Source organism: Sturnira hondurensis, unplaced genomic scaffold (assembly GCF_014824575.4).
Source record: "Sturnira hondurensis isolate 20B ecotype Veracruz unplaced genomic scaffold, ASM1482457v3 Scaffold0019006, whole genome shotgun sequence".
NCBI lineage: Eukaryota > Metazoa > Chordata > Mammalia > Chiroptera > Phyllostomidae > Sturnira > Sturnira hondurensis.
The window spans coordinates 13,487,999-13,508,534 of NW_028091637.1; the positions used below are offsets into that span (position 1 = coordinate 13,487,999).

At 50.4% G+C, this 20,536-nt stretch overlaps 1 protein-coding gene across 2 annotated transcripts in view; it reads left to right on the forward strand.

Annotated features, from left to right (window-relative positions):
* Positions 1 to 20,322, forward strand: part of ITGA9 (integrin subunit alpha 9) — a 309,655-nt gene extending 289,333 nt beyond the window's left edge. For both annotated transcript variants that reach the window (XM_037070767.1, XM_037070768.1), the window contains 2 exons: positions 4,143 to 4,262; positions 16,830 to 20,322. In XM_037070767.1, the coding sequence (XP_036926662.1) occupies positions 4,143 to 4,262; positions 16,830 to 16,928 (219 nt within the window). In that variant the 3' untranslated portion in view covers positions 16,929 to 20,322. The remainder of the gene's footprint in view (positions 1 to 4,142; positions 4,263 to 16,829) is intronic.
* The last annotated feature ends 214 nt before the right edge of the window (positions 20,323 to 20,536 follow it).

A 20,536-nucleotide genomic window follows, 5' to 3' on the forward strand; every position in this document is an offset into this window, starting at 1 on the left:
TTCTCTTCTGTCGCAGACTGAATCATATCCATGCCCCATCTCATATTATGGTAGAAAACACTTTATTAATGTGTGCATTCACGAATCACATAATGAATCACTACCATGGGTTAGATGGCAGGAGAGCAGGCATTGGGATCCTTGTTGTGTAGGAATTCAATTTGCCGGAGCCTGTGGACAAGAAGATACATCCTTACCTTTCCGAGTGAGAAGGACTTGGAACTGGGACCATGACCCGCTCACGGTGGTTTTAAAATGAAGCTTTGTGGGGCTGGGGGTGGTTCCCTTGAGTTGGTGCAGGGGCTGCTGGGGTGGAGATTGGGGGGGTGGCTTGGGAAGGGGGCTAGCAGACAGAGCTCTGGCTGTCCTTCTTCGCAGCCCGTGAACCCCCATTTTTCTGTGCCGTACACTGGGGTTCTAGGCTTTCTCTGCTAAAAAGAGATTTGAAGTTGCCGTGTTTCAGAAGCTCAGAGAATGACTGATTCTGCTGAAAAGAGGAGAGTGGGCAGGCTTCTCCGGAGAGGAGGTGTTGGAGCAGTACATGTTTCTGATGTTTTTAAGTTGGCTTTAAATGCTCAGTTAAAAAAATGTTTTTTAAGTAGTAAAAAGTAGCAACAAGGAAAAAACACCCGTAATCTCAGAAAGCACCTTTGTACTTTTAAGTTTTCTACCGTTTTTTCTGCAAAGCTGAAGTCTTCTATATATTTAATTGATATCTTGGTTTTTACACTTAACATGGTAACGTTTATTGTTTTTTCACATGTTATTACCATGTGGAAAACTTGGAAAAGCACGTAAAACTTGGAAATCGAGAAAAGAGATGACGTCCTTCCAAAGGCATCTCAGAGCCCCCTCTGTCCCCTTCCTGCTGAGTGTGGTCACAGACCAGCAGCGCCGGCATCACCAGGGCGCTCATTTGCCACACTGAACCGCAGGCACCAACCCTGCCTGGCAGATTCAGAGTCTGCACAGTATCCAGGTGCCCCACGTGCTCCTTGTGTGCCCTAAAACTTGGGAACAGCACTGCCTAACTTCCCAGGCCGGCCTGGTTCTCCATGGCCCGGCTTCTGTGAAGTCATCCATCAACCCATGGGAGACTGATGAGTTGTACACGGCTTTTGCCAGAAAAGATGAAAACGACTTCTGCCTGGCAGAAAATGTGGTTTATTGCCCTCTCGGGTACCAACCAGTTTTGTGTCCAATATCAGAATTGTCTTTTTTTCTGTGATTGCACATACATTCAGACCCTTCTTTGAACTGCCTTTACCATCCTGCTGATTCCCTCAATAAGAAGTAAATAAGTCTTTGACGTGCGCTTGCTGTATTTTTGTATGAGAGTCATGTTTTAATTTTTTGCAAAGCTTACTTTGACAGCCCGATTTATCACCAGCGTTTTATCCGCCCTGTGGCATTCCACTGTTTGATTGCTCGTAATTTCTCCATCGCCCTGTGGTTGGACAGTTAGAATATTTCTACTTGTGCACCAATACAAATAATCCTGCCGTGACCATCTTTGAATATAAAACTTTTTCTGTAGTTTCTGTTTCTTTAGGGTAAATTTTTAAGTACAGAATTAATGCATCCAAGGTAAGAACGTTTGGAAGATGAGCAATATTGGAGTCTGTCAAAGGGAAAGCAAAAGAGCCCTGAGGGTGACAAAAAGCCACATCCCACAGGCAGATGACTGTAATTGACAGGAGTGTCACGGACACACATCACACGAGGGGCTGAAAAGTTAGGAGGGAGGCCAGTTGTGCAGAGCCTGGTACCCTGGATTAGAATATGTGTTCCGCACAAAGGGAAGCCATTGGTCATGGAAGCTGAGAAGCAACACGGTGAGAATGTGTTTGGGAAAAGACAACTGCAGGAGGCCTCCCTGAGGCTCCTGAAGCAGGGCTGGTGGGAGAAGACCAGACCCGGACTGGGGCAGTGAACTGGGGACTGGAACAAGAGGACAGAGAGGAAAGGTACTTGGGGACAGGTATGGGGGCTTGACCAGCATTGCCAGCCTATCATGGTGGAGACAAGAGCTGTCCGTCCTGTGTGCCCCCTTGGTCCTTGCTGCAGTTCCTTCCTTTGGGTTTGCAGCTGAGATACGACTTGTTAGAACTGAAGGGTGCTCCGGTCTCCACCCACAAGTGAGTTTATTCGAGCCGTGATGTGCAGGAATCCGCTCTGCCAAAGCACACAGCACGCGTCCAAGAAGCTGAGTGGCGGCACTAAAAATAATAAAAGATGAGGCACGCATTCCGGGGACGGGACGGGGCATTCTTGTGGAATTGGCCAGACTAAACTGTAGCGGGATCTCACTGGGTCTGCATCCACAAAACCAGGCCTCTGGTGTGGCTTTGCTGGGATGTCGATTTCTGACACCGAGGGGCAGTCAGTGGCCCTGAGAAGAAGCCACCAGGGTGACCCAAAGGGCTGGGCTCTGCAGCTGACCTCTCTTAGCTCACAGCCCACCTCAATGCTTCATTGTCAACGTGGAGCTTCAGCAGATTAATTGCATGACTGTACACCAGGATCTCAGATAAACTACCTATTTCCCCTCTCAGACCACCACTGCACAGAGGAGGAAATGGAGAGGCAGTGTCTTGGTCCCCTGAGGTCACCCTTCTTGGCCAATAGTGTCTCACGGTTCACCTGTATAAGACACCACGAGAGATTCTGAACACGGGAGATAATGCCACAGGGAGCTCTTTAGGGGTGAGAACCCAAAGACATGAATCTGACTTTGAAGGCAGGAGTCTCTCATCTGAACCAGACAGAAAGCAGTGGGCTTGTGATGACAGATCGTAGAGCCCATTTCTTTCCCACCTTCCACTCCCAAGTATCCCTCCTTAGGCACGGCCCACTGCCTGAAAATCATTCTTTGTAAAAGCCTCTAAGTAGGCAGGCTGGATAGATGAGCAGGTATCCACACAGGGGGATACCGTTGAAACCTAGCAATGAGAATAGACAGGCCCCAACCTGGTGGAGTCTCCCAAACATCATGTTGGATTCCAGTTACACTGAGGACAAAAGCAGGTGAAGCTAATCCAGGCTCTTAGAAGTAGAGCCGAGGTACCTTCAGGGTAGCGTTGCCCTCGGTGGGAGTCGTGACTGCAAAGGAGGGTGAGGGGCCTCTCGGGGGCTGGTCACATGCAGTTTCTTGATCTCGGTACTGGTTCTGCAGGTGGGTTTAGCATTCAGTTTGTGAAAGTTCGGTGAGCTGTGCCCATAGGTTAGGTGTACTTTTCTCTATGCATATTAAATGTCAATAAATAGTTTTTAAAAATTAGGCCCTGGCTGGCGTAGCTCAGTGGATTGAGCACAGGCCTGCGAACCAGAGGATCGCGGTTCGATTCCCAGTCGGGGCACATGCCTGGGTTGCAGGCCAGTTCCCTGCAGGCCAACTCCCAGCAGGGGACGCATGAAAGGCAACCATACATTGATGTTTCTCTCCCTCTCTCCTTCCCCTCTAAAGATAAATAAATAAATAAAATGTTTTAAAAAAAAATTAAAAAGTAGCCAACCATGGACAACCTCAACAAAATTCTCCTGCCATGGCTGGGGGGCTAAGTTGGTTGGAGTGTTGTCCCATGTACCAAAAGGTTGCGGATTCAATCCCCAGTCGGGGTACATACAGGAGGCAACCAATCAATGTTTCTCACATCAGTCTTTCTCTATCTCTTCCCCTTCCTCTCTTTCTAAAATCAATGAATATATCCTCAGGTGAGGAATTTTTTTGTTTGTTTTAAATCTCCCTGCCGGCAATGATGCTGCTCAATGCCAGGAGAAGCACGTCCACTGATCAAGGGTAAGCTCTGCCAGGTGCCATGCTGGGGATCTACCTGCGTTATCCCCTCGAATTCTCTAGGGAGGTGCTATTCTATCCCTGCTTTGCAGATCAGAAAAATGAGGCTCAGAGAGGTAAGGGACCTTGCCCAAGGTCACACAGCTAGTGGACGTGTGTTGCCAGGAGGCCTCATTTCCACCCCCAGAGTGACCACCGTGCTTTGTAGGCAGTTTTCTTTCCTTTGTCTCCAGGTGGGGAGGAATGGTTTCTGCTCTGATCCACCCCAAACGTCAAGTCCAGGCTGGGCTCCTTCGGGCCGGACACTCCCAGTGGGAAACATCCTCACTCTTGCTTTGCCTCCTAGGTGGTGTTCGAGGCCTTGCACAACCTGGAGCCCCGTGGCTACGTCGTGGGCTGGATCATCGCCATCAGTTTGCTGGTGGGGATCCTCATCTTCCTGCTGCTGGCCGTGCTGCTCTGGAAGGTGAGTGTGGCCATCGCAGGTCCCCAGGAGGTTCCCCGCCTGTGGCTGCCTGGCCCTCCAGGTGTCCACCAGGCTAGAGCCCCTTGGAGAGGATTCCTGCTGGCACTTCCTTCGTGGTGCAGGTAGAGCAGAGGGACGGCAGTGCCCCCTTCAGGCAGCGGACGGAATCCTGGCTCCTTTTGAGGTCATTTACAACTAGGAATTGGACGACTTGAGAGAAAGAGCAAAAAGCTTACTCTCCTTTTTTCTTGCCTTCCCACCCGTCCTAAGGTAGGATGGTGGGAACCTAACTCCAGAACAGGAGCATGGGGAGTAACGCTGGGACTCGGGTGGTTGACCATTTACTCGGGGGTGGGGAAACAAGAGAAGGAACTACAGAACAGCTCACGGTTCTTTCCCATGTGGAGTAAGAGAAGGATTTCTGCCCAGACAACTTGGTTAACTGAGATGGGCTACAAGTCCCAAGTCCTGCCCGGGCAGCTACATCATAAGTCCTGCAACCCCACAGTGGTGCATCATGGGACCAGGAATACCTTCTCACCCTTTTCATCTTGCTTCTTGTCACTCCCTCGAGGAGAAAGGGGTGTCCTCGCTCCCAAGTCTAGGATGCTTTCACCGCCTCACACTCTCCTCTCAGAGGTCTGGAGTCCTTTTATTGGGTCGGCCAAAAAGTCTATGACTTGTTTTTCTGGAAACTCAAAGACCCCTTTTCATTTTCACCAATAAGTTTATTGATTTGGATATTTTGAGTATGTCGGCTCTCGCACTATTGGCTTCTAGTGGGTAGAGGCCAGGGGAGCTGCTAAACATCTCCCAGTCCATAAAGCAGCCCCACAGCAAAGAATTATTTGCCCAAAATGTCAATAGTCCCAAGACTTCACAAACCACTTTTGACACATTCAATCCATCACATCACCTTCCCCATCCACTGCACAAATCTTTTCTGCATTTCAGTTGCATTTTTCTTTCTTGAAACAAGAAAACATAACATGCCAAAAGTGTTGCAGATCTTCTTCCCTCTTCAATGTTAAAATGGCTGCACGAAAATTCACCAATTTTGATAAGTTTTCTTAATGCCTGCTGACGTGACAGCTGTCACAACACAGTCTAATAAAATTCTTTCGAATGACATCAAAGACAACTAAACACTACTAGAGGCATTGTATGGAAAAAGCTAAACGAACTTTTTGACCAACCCAACACTTCAGAGCCTCGGTATTCATCAGTAATGGTGTCCGGTCGTCATCTGTTGAAGGGCTGCCTCCCCCCCTGGACAGCAATGTGCCTGCTGAGCGGGGCCCGTGTCTGTTATTGTTCCCACGGTGGCCCAGCACCCAGAATGGCTCCCAGCACCCTCACCGGGACCTCCCGACACACAGTGTCCCAGCTTTCAGGCACAGGTGGCAATAGCTTCTCACGTTGTCATGAACAGATGCTTTAAATCTAATTAGTTCCTTTGGGATTACAAAGTAATTTATATTTGTTGATAAAACACTGTAACGTATCAATAAGGGGAAACAAGCTCTGAAATGCCCAGGAGTCCACATCCCAGAAACAACCAGAATGAGCACAGTGTTGTTGCTTCTTGACCTTTTTTCCTGCAAAATAGACATAGACCAGGCACCCTCCTGGCACTTACTTCGTTTTGAGTAGTATGTTAGCTTTTCCGGTAACATACTTGATGTACTTTCAGGTGTAGCACCTCTAAAATTAAAGCATTATTTTACTTATTCGTCTGGAAAAGTATAATAAATACATTTTTATCCAAGAAATCTAGAAAGACAGAAAAATGAGTGTTTTTCCTGTCCATTGTTCAGATTGACAGTTGGACTGATTGCTTTAAATTTAGAGATCCTGCACCTGAAAAAGTGTCTGGAAGTTAAAAGCATGTTGAGCACCTCCCTGAAACTAAGTTTCCTTACGTCCCATGCATTTCGGACACCGGGAGCCGTTTGGCAGCCCGTTTTTCCATGTAGCAGAGGACCAGTTTTCAGCACTGCCTAAGGCTGCGGGGGGATGCGGGGGGGCTGCGGGGGCTGCAGATTACCCATCCGGTCCTCTGACGTCGGGATTTAGACGGCTTCTGGGTCCACACTTCTCTCCCCAGCCACAGTGAACATCCTGGGAGCCAAATATTTGCACAAATCCCTCATTATGTGCTTAAGGTGAAATCCTAGAAATGGAATTACCACGTCAAAAGAAATGCATAGCTTAATTTAAGCCTCAGATTACACATTGCCAATTGCCTTCCAGAAAGGTTGCACCAACTCGCCCTCCCTCGAGCAGGTGTGGAAAGCACCCAATTTCCTGTGTATTTGCCAGGAGTGGATATTACCTTTTTAAAAAAAATAATAATCTGCCAATTTGTTGTTTGTTTAATCAGTGTGGCCAGATAGATTCTTAATTCTCGGTTTACTCTGACTCCTTCCTGCTGAGACAGTCTCTGGTCTATGGGTAGAGAACAAAGCCAGCTCAGTGTTTGCAATCTGAAAAGACAGTAAGGGTTCGGGTGTGTGTGTGTGTTCCTTCCTTCCACCTTTGCCATGAGAGGAAATGCCATCCTCCGAGACTGGGTGTGTGGGACGAGACAGGGACACAGAGTGGGGAGCATGGTGGCCATGCCCCATTTTCTGTCGTGGCATCAATCCCTCCCTCTAGCCACCCCACAGGGCTCTGCCCTTGGGGGGTGTCTCGTCTCCTCAGCACATACTTTCACTCGCCATCTGCTTAGCTTTGCTTTTGTTGTGTTTGATCAAAGAATGTGGCTGCTGGAGGTGGCTGTCATGGGGTAGCCAGGACCCTGAGGTCACCCAGCTGTGTGCGATGCAGAGAGCCAGGACCCATGAAGGCCAGCATCACCCCCTGCCATGCACTGGGGAAGAAAGCAGAGCGGTGGCAGGCAGGGGGCCTCAACCCAGGCAAGGCCTTGCCACGACTGAAGAGGTAGAATAAAAGGATCTGAAACCGCTTTGAGAAAGCCGTTGAATGACGCTGTGCGGGTCACAGAGCTTTGCTCAGTGTCCAAGAGCAGCTCATTTCAACTCACAGTAACTGAACACTTGCTCTGAACCAAACCATGCACTGGGCGCACGGTGCATCATGACCGAGGCTCTCCCTGCCCTTGGGTGCCTCCCACCAAGCACACGCACTTGTAAACGTAAAGCTGAGGACCGTGCAGCGGGGCCTCTGGACACTGAGAAAAAGACCCCATCAACCTGCCCTTCCCCGGGGCAGAGCAGAGGCCGTCCAGTACAGCGAGGCAGAGGAGGACACAGGCTGGCAGCCTGGCTCTAGACCCTGCCAGCTGTGTGGCCTGGGGAGAACTGCTTGCCCTCCATGACCCTCCGTTTCCTCCTCTGCGAGAGGGAGACCGTGACATCCGGTTTGAAGTGTAGAGGTAATGCAGGCAGACTTCTCAGCAGTGCACGTGACACATGGACGCCCTCTGAAAGTCAGAGGACATTCCACAAATCAGGTGTCATGCGAGTCTGACCTCGGGTTTGGTCTGACTGTTCCAGGCAAGGGAGGGCAGCCAGATGGACTTTCTGTATGGAGGGAGTGAGAAAAGCAACAGGCTTCGTGGGGGCCACCTGGTGAGGTGGCAGTCAGTGACCCGCAGTGAGATCACCTTCCTCAGCTGTGACGGGGCCTCCTGACCAGGAGCAAGGGGGAGCATGGGGGTGGGGCCACATCTGTTTGACAAGGGAGAGCTGGGCACAAGATGGAGACGAGGGCCATCTCCATGGGTGGAAAGGAGGGGACCAAGTTAGAAGAGGCAGGATTTGTTGAGGTCAGAAGGAAAAAAGTATCAGTCTCTTGCTGCTTTTGGATTAGACAGTGAATGGTTTTTCCTTAACCAGGTGAGGAAGGCAGAGTTGGACGTTGTTTTGGAAGAGGAGATTAGGGTTGGGCTTTCTGTGCGTGGTTACCGCCAGGAGACTTGATGAGGCTTGACTCGCTCCCAGTCATCCTCACCCAGGAAAGGATAGGTCGGCAGAAGGGCATTCCTGTCGCCTCACTAGCCTGGGCAGTGTTCTCTTTAGTTTCTGGGACCGAACATGCTTACATCAGGCATCACGAAGTCCATTTTTCCGGTTACAAGAAAACAAAACAAAACAAAAACAGAACGCAATTCATAACCACTTAAGCAAGAGAGAGAATGTGTGTGTTCAGACCCAGAAAATGTCCACACACCAAAGCAGGCGTTTCCCCTCCCCACTTGCTCCCGTGGCCCCGCACACCTGCATTATTCTTCTCCATAGCAGACGAGCTTTCTCCTCGCTTTCAGACACACAGGAGGAAACGGGGGCTCCAGCCACCTCTGATCCCCAGTTCTATGAGTCTGGAAGAGAGAACCTGATTGGCTAGCTCAAGTCAAATGTCTACTCCTGTCACGCGTGGCTGAGGGCAGGGAGTTGGCTGGGAGAGACTCTGACTGGGCCAGTTTGGGGCCCCATGTCTCCCACTAATCCAGACAGCTGAGGCTGGGATAGAAGAAAGATGTAAGATAGCCATTTTAGGGTGATGGTGGGGTGGGGGTGAATCCCAGAAAAGAAGGAATTAGGCAGGCAGATAGTCCAAAGAGATTCGCTCCGTCGTGGTTTCCTGGCAGGCAGTGGTGTTGAGGCCTGCATTGCAGGGTTTTAGATCGTACCAGTTGGCTATGGCTGCATAACAAACTGCCCCCAAATTGAGTGACTTTAAATAACCATTTCATCATATCTTACAAACGCATAGGTCAGGAATTCAGGAAGCGTTTGGCTGGCCGATTCTGCTCCATGTGACATTGAGCAGTCACTCAGTGGCACTTACCTGGTACCTGGTCTGGTCTGAGGAGTCTTAAGACATCTTCACTCACATGCCTGGCACCCTTGTGGGGACAGCTGGGAGACTGGGCTCTGCTGAGTCCCCCTGGCTCACCGCATAAACGCAGGGCCTCTCTATGTAGCCCTCCCAGCAGAGCAATCTGACTTTTTACATGGTAGACGCTGCCAGTTCTCTTAAAGACAGGCCCAGAACTGGCGCGGCATCATTCCACCAGTCTCTGCTGGTCGAAGTGGTCCCCTGCCGGCCTGGAGTCAAGGGAGGGGAAACAGACTCTGCCTGTCAGTGGGAGGGGTGGCAATGGGTTTGTGGCCATCTTTTATCTGCCCCATTTATGCTCTTCAGAAATGCAGGCAAAACCCTAATCTTTTCCCGAAAGGTCACTATTATTGTTTGAAAGTAGACAAAACCTCATCCCTCTTCCATAACGTCAGAGATAAAATCACAGCCGAGCTCCTTCAGGGAAAAGAAACCAAGAGAGGAAGCCCAGGCACAACGTCCAGGAACGCACTCACCCTTCAGAGTGGACCGTCTCTTCGGGCAAAGTGACGATGCCTGCGGGGCTTGGCGGAGGCAGTTGCTTTGGGAAAAACTCTTTCTTAAACGGCTGACTATGATGACTTTAGAGGAGATTGAAAAGGGTCAGTGAGATGTAAGATCCCTTGGAAGACCTACCTGTGTCTAAAACTCCAGCTACAGACCTCTTGTCAACTCTGATTTCTGTGCCTGGAACCTAAAAATGACTCATCACTCGGGACTGAAGATCCAGTATCACATGGACAGCCCCGTGCATGGAAACCTGTTGATTGTGGGCCTGAAGTCTAACCTGTTGTGGACTTATATGGGAGGCCTTAATAATTCTAGCTTCTCACCGTATTTCATGCATAATTCCCTCCGATCCTTTCAAGAGGGAAACAATGGGTGGTGCCTCGTTGCCACTGCTGACCAGGACACACGTCGTCCCCTAGGGCCTCTGAAGACAGGCAGTTCCAAGTCCTCTTCCCTTTTGTTGAGCCCCATCTCTTGGGGTTCCCTTTAGAATGGCTCCTGATATTGCTGCCTGTGGTCGCTTCCTACCACCTTGAGAGATCATGAGCCAGAAATGATTGTTCCCCAAACTGTGTCCCATATGCACAAATTCTGGGATGGTGCTGCAAGAAGACAGAGCCGCTCACGGTTCTAATGCATTGTTCTCTGTGCCTCGTCGGCCTGCGGGTCAGCACCAATGGCAGGCCGACGGTGCTGACCGTCTTCATTTGGCAAATAGTATTGGGTCCCTAGTAGAGGGGTAGGCTCTGGGCAAAGGGATGGAGATAGACCACACAGCCCTCACTCTGTCTTGAAGACCTCTGGGAAAGGCAGTTAAGTGAACAGAGATGGTGGCTAAACCCTGAGAGGGGAGCAGGACTTGGGGAGTGGGGAGCCTGAGCCGCCAGCTGCTGGCCCTTCATAATGTCACTGTGGCGCTACTAACATGTCCGTCACCCCCTGTTTATCTAACGTAGAAACCCCTTCTGGCGTCACCAAAGCTTCTCCCAGAGAGGAACTCCAGGCTCCCTGCCTCCTTTCCCTCTGACTCGGGGCAGACCCCAGAATCTTCCAGAAGGTCCCCCCGCTGGCATCTCAGCCATCTCTCATGCCTGGCAGCAGCAGGCCCTGACCCCAGCGCAAAATCCACAACAAGGGCCTTGCGCTAACCAGACCCTTCTTCAAATACTGAAATGGATCCCAATCAGCTTGCCCAAAGCTGGGAAGTTCGCAGACACTGGGAGCCGTAATTGAAACTTCATGCACAAGGATTTTAGCTGTCTGCCAAACCACCATGCAGGAAGAAAACTTTGAAACATGAAACTCTTTTAAGGGAGAAAAATCCAAATGAGTCCCCTCTCCTTCCCCTTAGCTCCTGATGGGGTCAGCAGTGGCCTGGGCCTGGTGCCTCTTCCAGAAAATCGTAAAGACCTGTTTATAGGAGAAAGTTTCATTGTCCAGGGCGACAATAGGGATGATAGCTTCCCCCATGACTTGCACCTTTCAAAAGGGCTTTCAACCCATTAAACCAGCCTTTGAGTCAAGTGGTTAAGATAATGAAGATGCTGGGATGTCTTTCATTTAGAAGAAAAGGCCTCCTTAGAGGCCCCAGGCAGCTCTCTCCCTCCCCGGCCCCTGCCCGGTGTGCAGTTTGCCAAAACCCACAGGCCACCACTCAGAGAAGGAGAGAAACAGCTCCCTCCTGTACTGCTTTTGGCCAAGGAACCATCCTCCTCCCTCCTGTTTGCCCCCCACGCCAGCAAAGAAGCCTTGGAGCAGAGGGCAGTGCCATGGCCTCGCCAACCCTGTGACCAGTCCCTCCCTGTGCCCCCAGTGCCCAGGACCTGCTGGCTCCTCCCTTTCACTAGCAGAGGAGAGGCAGGCTACAGAGCCTGTTGGCTGCCTCAGAACCAGCACTGCCTCAAACCTCAGCTGGAGCTGTTCCAAGAGCCTGCTGCTTTCGAGCTGGCTTTGGGCTCCTGGTTTTTATTTGAGAGCATTACTGCTGACCTCCAGCAGAAACACTTAGAAAAATAAATCTTTGAAAGGGCTGGGGGAAGGTGCAAGGTTTGGCAGCTGCTCCAGGGGTCACTGGGGTTATCACCTTTCCTCCAGCTAGGCTGGGGAAGCCACCCTTACTTCTCCAGAGAAAAGGGAAAAAAGCACAGACATATACACACACCCATCACACTGTCTCAATTAAAACCATGTGCCAGAGACACTTGGTGGGGGCTTATTTATGTTTGGGAGTAAATATTGGGCTGATGCTGCACGGTTGACATCTCAAGACAGAGACACACTATGTAAATAGTGAAGAAACTGAAGAGACCCATAAACACGAGGCCCTGAGCTCATCCCAAGGAGGAGTGTGCAAAAGTCCTTGGAATAGCTGCCCAGGATGCAGCCCAGAGGCAGGGTGGGGCGGGGCCTCCCAGAAGCCCAGATGGCATGGAGTCCAGGCCAGTCTCCCACTCACCCCAAAATACGCTAGGAAGGAAGAGGCAACATGCAGACCCCAGAACTCCTCCTAGGTCGCATGCCTCCCTAATTAGGGCTACTCAAGAAATCTGCTGTTCCTCTAGAAGTTTTCTGGAAGCTTTTGGATACAAGTGTATCCGAAAATGGGGCGAGTCTGTCAACAGGCCCAGGGAGATCTTGCTTTTGGGGGGTTGTAGGACCTTCACAAACAGAAAGCCAGGAAGCTTTTAGCTGAGCAATGCTTGGCTTGCGTCTCTCCTCCTCCAGGGTTTCCATGAGCGTTTCCTCTGCTACAGACAGAACAGTTATAAACAGAGCCTTTTGCCCCTCAAGTGGCAAAAGAATCCCTGGAAGTTTCCAGAAAAAGTGCAGGAAAACATTGACTCCACTGGATTGGAACTGTGGGGCCGCTGAGGGTCCAGCTTACGCTCGGCACTAACCATTTCCCAGCATGGTCAGTGGGAGCCCAGCCAGCAGCAGAGTGTAGGCATGCAGCCCTTCTCACAGGTCCTCCTCGCGGTAACCACGTGCAGCAACGAGGGCAGGGGTGTGAGCCTAAGGAGGGCCTGCTGCAGGAGAGAAATGGCTTTGCAGTCTTGATTTACCTTAATTTCCAAAAATCGTGTAAGTTGTTATAGTATATTCATACTTTAAAAGAAAAGTCGAAAATGCAGTTTTCCCAAAATTTCCCGAATCTGTTGGAGGATGACGGATTCCAGGCAAGGACTCTGTGCCTGTCCCTTCTTAGTGTGCGTCCGGAGTGCACAGCGGTGCGCCCCACAGGCTGCCATCCTGAGTCAGCTTCGGGGGCCAGCAGAAAAGGCCACCATTGGTTTCACGCCTGGCAGAGCTCTAAGAATGTCATTGGTCTCTCAGAGACAAAGACACTGAGGGTCAGAGCCAGCAAATGACCTGTCCCGTGGCCCAAGGGGTAGTTACTGGGGCGTGAGCACTAGTCAGGACTCTGGGATCCCCACGCCACGTCTCTTACCCGGACAGCTCTTCCCAGGAGTTCCTGAGGCACGGAGCAGGCCTAGCGTGACATAGTTGTGTGGGGGCCGTTGGTTGGTAAACTCAAAGCCTCAGCTTTGGGTTCTGTAACAAAAGCTAAAACCAGGCTCTAAACAAAAGCACAAAGGTAATCCTCTTTTTTTTCTGAAATAGAGTTAGTTTGGTCATGTAAGAAGCAAAGTGAGTTTGAGAGACACCGCTAGACTACCCTGTACCTTTGTGCAAACTGGTGCATGACGCCCCTTCCTCCAGAAGCTTGACTTCCCATCTGTCTGAAATTCAGAGGATCTACTGATTTCCTTAGAAAAAAAGACACTCTACTGCCATCTGCTGGGAAATAGTTGAAATAAATTTACACATCTGTATCTTCCATGGGAGCGGCAGCCCCCACCCAACACACACGTAATGCAGGGCACAGCCCACACCACTGCACCCAGCACCCCCTAACCTTGAGCATGGACTGTGTTTTGGGAAATGGTGTTTGGATCCAAAGAAGTTCAAACGTCAGTGGCAGCGCCAGTCTTCCCTCTGGAGACCACACCAAGCAGCACACCAAGGTTGTGCTGGGAACAGGGCACTCGGGCCCCTGCGGTGCCGGAGTAGGGCACAGAGCTGGCCGGGCTGTGTCCGGGAGTCTGGCAGGGTCTTGGCAGTCACTGCCAAGGTGGGGAGAAGGCGACTGTAGGACTAACGCTGACACCGCTCCTTGTGAAAGAAAGTTGCTTCTGGGCGCCAGCAGGAGATGACGGCCCCTTCCCTCTTTAGCAACATCGGTGACACATGTAGAACATGAGCACACGTGAGAGTGAGTCCACGTGCTCCAAACCCTCACTAGGTTTTTTTGTGCACTCCATGTCAAATCTTCACGCCAGCGTAACTAGGAGAAAGTGAGCTGGCTTTTGTCCTGCCTAGAGATGCAGGACAAGGCACAGCGATGCCTTCTATATCTAGAACCCTGTCAGCTGCCACTCCCCCACCCTTCCGGTGGCTGTTCGTGCATTCAGTGCATCAGACCAAAAAAAAAAAAAAAAAAAAATGGAGCCCTGCATCAGTTAACTCCACGCTGCACATTAAACCGCCCCAAACTCTAGTGGCTCCAGAGCAACCACCACCTATATAGCTCACAGCTCTGTGGGCTGGCTTGAGTTTAACAGGGTGAGCCCACACCTGCAGGCCATTGGGCATTGGCCGGCGGAGGGGGCCCCAGTGGGCCAGACCAAACTCATTCATGTGGCCCAGCAGGATCCTGAGAAAACGAGCAGCCATGTGCAAGGCCTCTCGAGGCCTAAGTGGGGAGCTGACACAGCACCTCGGCCACGGCATCCAGTTGTCAAAGCGAGCGGCAGTGCAGATTTGCAGAGTCAGTCATGCGGCCAAGAGTATGGTTCCAGGGGGAAAGGAGGATGGTGGGCACCTCTGCAGCTTATCACTGATGCCAAATCCAGGTGAGGTGCTGAGCTCTGGGGATAGAAAACACAAGTCCTCCCTTCAAGGAGTTCTGAGACATATGCGAAAGATGAGAAGGGAGCAGCAGACAGTTAAAACTGTGCTTGATTAGTGTGGCAACAGAAATATGTTACTTGTCTGGAATGGAGTGTGAGTAACCTGGGATTACCGAAACATGACACCGTCGGCGGGCAGAGGTCTGTGCTGAAGAATCTCACTTCCATATTGCATCCAGACTTATTTTCATGATTATGTTCTCTTCGGTGCAGAAGAGGGACATTTTTCCCCCATTAACAGTCTTTGTCTTTAAATAACAATACTTCAAGCAGTAACTTCTTAGTCAGACATTTCCATTACATCTTGGGTTGCTTTTCTGGCCTTCTGTGGCTGTGCCTGGAGGGCCATGACAAGGACCTTTTTCCAATTATCCAGGACCTTCGGGCCAAGCCCCCCTTCTACTTCCCTTGAAGAGGGGGGTTGGCGTTAGGGATTGGAGGACAGAAAAGTACACATGTGGGGTGTCAGAAGGTGGCGGCCTGACAGATGGGTTCTGATGCCACTGAGAAGAAGCCTCCGTGGCCGAAAACACCTGGAACTTAGTGTCTGCCCACAGCCCTGACCATGAAGAGAAACGCTCGCAACACAGGCCCCGTGGCAGTTGTGTTCTGGAAATTTCTATGCCTTTCCAGCCATTCAAAAGGCACCACATCACTGACTCAACTCAGTGGTCCTCGGGAATTCCTTGGAGGTGTGGGTGGAGATGTTTTCTGGCAGCTCTATTAATAGTTCTCAACTTTGGCTTGGCCACCAAGCCCCCTTCTGGAGGTGGGAGGATGGTAGAAAGACAGTCCCTGGCCCCAGGCGCTCTCCCTGCCTTGGGGAGCTCACCCCATCAGGTGACTGTGGATAGTTGGCTCATAAAGGAGAAGGAGGACTAATGCACAGACCACAAGGAAGTTAGACGTGCCCGGGGGAGCTGGGTTGGGCTGATGATTCGCTTAGGGCAGGTTTGTCTGGGCATTCACTGTTGGCAACAGACTGTAGAGCTTGCTAGTCTTGAGCATTTTGGGATATGACCACAGGAACGGTCAGCTAATGACAGCGTGGTGTAACAAACCCACAGTGCAGCCGACCAAACGGGTGCAGCTGTCTGACTTCCTCTCTTCAAGGGGGTTGAAAGGAGGATTTGAGGGCAGGTCGATTATCTGGAAGGTGACCTCAGGAAACACTGACCTGATCAGGGAAGTGACACGGGGAAGAGAAGGAATCCAAGCAAGGATGTGTCATGCCGGTTAGCCCTGCAGGCAAGTCCCACCGGGCGACTCTACAGGACGTGGACCTCAGGGTTATCACTCCCCAGGGCAGAGGGAGCTGGGTGCACCCTGTCCGGGCAGCCCTGCAGGAGGGATGTCTGACATCAGAAACAGATGCCTCTAGTGCTGGTGACAAAGGACAAGGGATGCAAGGTCACCCTGAGTGTGGGAGAAGAGGTCAGCTTTAGGCCACAAAACGCTTAAATATCAGACAGTATAGCACCTGAAATGACTGCCTGAGAGAAACAAAAACTCACCTTACCACATGTGCAAAGCCCCAAGACCTCAGAGGGGAAGATGTTTTCAGAACCAGGCTAACCAGCTGCCCGCCCCGGGTCAGGAAGAGGTGCCGGGTCTCAGGGGTGCACTCACAGCACGAGTGTCACAGGCTTGAGGGAGAGAACCGGAGGACAGCACAGTGCAAGGCAGACCTGCAGACACTGTCGAAAGCCTGTTATGTGACAGCAGCAATTATTAAGTTATTCCACAGTGGCTGATACCTCTCAGGATACTAATAGGCTTATTCAAAGCCAAATAAGCTCAGGAGATGTCAAGCCCCTGCCTGGGTTTCTGAGATCCTTTTCTAGGGGTTTATTAGATCCTTTACTGTTCTATTGCACATTGCAAATCTCTCAAAGAAAGAGAGAATGCAGCATTTCCCAAACCTGTTTCATTAGGAAGCCCATTTTACTCCCAGGCACCTTGGAATCACTCTCTGGAACTAGTGTTCCCCAGCACACAGTTCGGGGAACACTCACTCCTGAGATAGCCTGCAGGAAGCCCATGGGCTTTGAAAAGCAGCTCTACACCACACCTATTCTAAACACAGCTGGACCTGCGGGGTTTTCCAGGCCCTCCCGGGACCGTGAGTATAGGTCAGGCCACTGCCGCAGCCAGGCTGCCTTGCAGGGCGAACGGCTGATCCTTCAGTGCTTCTAACCCGGCCCCTCCTCTGTCTGCCTTTCAGATGGGCTTCTTTCGCCGAAGGTACAAAGAAATCATTGAGGCCGAGAAGAACCGGAAAGAGAACGAAGACAGTTGGGACTGGGTCCAGAAAAACCAGTGACCTGCCACACCAGTCACGTGACCCAGCCATTTCGCCTGTCGCCCTTGATCTTTGTATCTTCCATATTTGGAAGAAAGATTCTTCTCCAGATTTTTCGGAGGCCCCACTGATGCTGTTCTCGTCATTCTGTCAAGCCCGGGTGCCAACCTGAGGCAGCCAACCTTGGCCAGGTCACATGACTGGAGCCCACCGCTTCCTTTTAAAGATGAATTCTGAACTTGGGAAAGTGAGCTACGGAGCCGAGCAATATTTATGAATGCAATGTGCGTGGTCGACCCTCAGGGGAAAACTGTTACCTAAAAGTATTTTTATAAATATAAGCCTTTTATACTGACTATGTCTTTATATTTGTATCAATGTTTTATTATTTCTATTACATAGTTATATAGTTCACTCAAGCACTGATATCTGACCTGGAAACACATGTACATTCATATAAATTTTAAAGGATAAAAATCTTATTGTTCTGTGGGACTTGCTGTTCAAACAGACTTGCATATAAAAATAATCTGAGGAAACCTCACGCCAAGAACCCACCAAACTTGCAGTGCTGCGGGTAGGTGGTGGTGGCAGGCCCCCTCCAGGATTGCCTGTCCTTATGGCTTGGAGTCAAGTGGCAGGTCATGTGCTAGAGAACTGGTTTTTTTCATATATACCTGTCACTGGAAGATTCCCAACAGGAATTTGGATGGAAAGCCTGGTTCCCAGCAATAAGTCTGCTCTGCATCACCTCCACACAGCTGACATCTCACCCTCCTTCCAATTGGATTGGTAGAAGAAGGCCTGGAATGACGCCATTGGGTCATCTGGTAAACCTCAGAATGGCATCTCATCCTGGACATCAACACATCAGAGTCTACACACCACAAGGACTGAATCAGTGACCACCAAGGAAGACTTGGGTCTGAGTGTCGTGTGTGTTGCCTGTGCCTGGTCATTTGAGTGGAGAGGTCTCTGTTTCCCCATCACTTCTGCTGTCCCAGATCATGGTAATTGTAGATTCCTTCCCAGAGGTGACCTGTCAACCTGTTCTTACTGTTTAAGTAGTGTCTTTGGTGGGGCTCCCAAGAAGCAGACCCCAAGGCAAGGATCTGCATGCAAGTAACTTATTACAGAAGTGTTCCCTGGGGACAGCAGTATGGGAGTGAGGGAAGCAGGATAGGGAAGGGGAGGAAGCCAGGGAAGGGTTCCCTATTAGGGAAGGTCCCGTGGAGGGTAGCTTCAGCCTGATCCTGCAGGGAAGCTCTGGAGATTATGATGTATCTCAGAGTTGTCCCAGCCTGAGGCAAGGGAGCTGAGCCTTCATATTCTTGCACCCTGGGGAGATAGAAATTTTATACTCTCAGTTCCTACTGGCAAAATGGCCCAATAGTTCAGGGTAATTCTGCTGAAGGAGAGCTGCAGGTGCACCCCCCACCTGGGGAGGCATACAGGAATGATGCATAGAGATCTGGGCATAGCTGCAGCCTCCTCGCCTGCCCCCTGCCTGGTTGACTGCTGAGTTATGGCCTTCAGTATGCAAGCATTCTCTCTGACAGTGCTTGTTAGCAATGTGCTGTGCTGCTCAGTTTTGAGTGCATTGTGACTTTCTAAAAGGGCAACGAGAGGATGGCTGTAGCATGCTCAGCACTGCACCTGACCCTGCAGCGAACGCTCAATACCTGTTAGCAGCTATGGCTGCTGTTACCACTGCTGAATGACCATCTGATAAGGGAGAATCATGTGGCTCAGAGGAGGGTCTGACAACGAGTCCTTCATGACTTACTAGAGCCTGCTCTGGCCCCAGGTACATTCAAATGGAAATTAAACAAGCAGAGGACAGAGTGGATTTTTTAAATGAAACCCCATTTGCAGTGTTCCTTCAATGGGCTTTTGTTCATTGTGTCATGTTGTCCTTTAATAAATCACTTAAAATTCTCAGGTGGTAGTCCTGGGCCAGCCCCACCAGCAGTGTGGCCAAATGCTTTTGTGGCCACTAACCAGCCTCTTGCAAGGGGGTGCAGACACATTTGTGACAGCGTGGAAGGGTGACTGGCAGGCCGATGGTTCGGCCAGCCAGAGGGTCAAGCCTCATTTCAAGGGGTGGGGTGCTCCTGGGGACAATGTCAGAGCCGGATCCATTTGCTTCTGGATAGTAGACCCACATGAGTAGTTACACTCCCAGGAGATCACTACAACTTCACAAGGCAGTTCTGAGAAAATCATACTTGGCATCGGCAGGAGCAAATGCTGGCAGCCATTCCAGGAACCTGTTTGTGAAGGATGGTGCCTCTGCTTGTCTGAGCATGCCGAGGAGCAGGTGGGGCTGCAGGGGCGGGGGAGGTGGCCACTCTGCACTCTGTGGTGCTAGAGAGGAAAGTCCAGCACAAGGTTAGTGCACGCCCCTCCCCCTTTGCAAAAATGATTTGCGTATGCGCAGTTGACCTGGGACTCAAGAGTTTGGAATATTCCCACAGTGACCCCTAAACCTGTCACAAAGAAGAAATCATGAAGTTTAGGAGCCAGGAGGCACTAGAGGAAGTGAGTGGGTCCCTGGCTTTGGGGTGACTGACAGGCACACATCTGGAACCACTTACCCCTGAGGTCACTGAGGCTCTCCCAGTCAGTCCTTCAGGAAAACTCCACCAACGTCAGCAGGAGTATTCTGAAGTCTGGTAAATGTAGAAAATCCAGTAGGAAGTCCTTCACCAAGTCATGGGAAGCCTAATCCTTGAGCCAAAGACAAAGAGGTGTACACTACCTGTTCATCCCTGGCAAAGTCATGTTTTACAAGGTTATTCTACTTTTTTTTGGAGAGGGGGGCGGCAAGGCATTATGCCCAGGTGAACGCAGTTATGCATAGAATACGTGTAAAACATACATCTAGAGAAACCTGCATAACCTGATTCAAACTGCCCAAAATTTACAGGCACTGTGAAGGATTATAACTTAAGTGAAATGGCCCTTTAGCAGACAAAAGGCAGAAGTGTCCTTTTGGAAATGCTCTAACATACGGGGTTGTCGTCAATCCATGGTCTCCTGGTTTTCAGCACATTGGGGAATAACGAACAAATCTCCCACGTGGTACAACGCTTTACAGCACAACGATCTAGATTTCTGACTTGGTTAAGGTTTTGGTTTTCTTTTTCTATTGTGCACGGTGTGACTGGCAGAGTGAGTTTCAAAGCTTTACGAGTGATTACTTGCATGGAAGGCACCCACGCTAACTTCCCGTCCAGAACTTGACTGATACCTTCATGTACATTTCCGCGGGGGAGCTTTGGCGGGAGGAATGTTCCTCCTCACGAAGTCACGTGTTTTAAAGTCTATGCAGTCACTTCTAATTCACTTGCACTGTTTGGAGAATGCAGGTTTACAAAAATACATTTGAAATAAAAAAAAAAATGGCTGCAAACAATTCAGAAGTTTGGTCTGAAATTTCTTTGCTAACGGCCCATGGGCTGCACACAGCTCAAGATGTCTAAGAATACCACCCAATGCCAAATCATGTTTACTTAAAACATTATGAGGGTTTTTTGCAATTACCTCTTGCGATGTATTTAATGTGCGGTCCAAGACAACTCTTCTTATTCCAGTGTGGCCCAGAGACACCAAAAGGTTGGCCACCT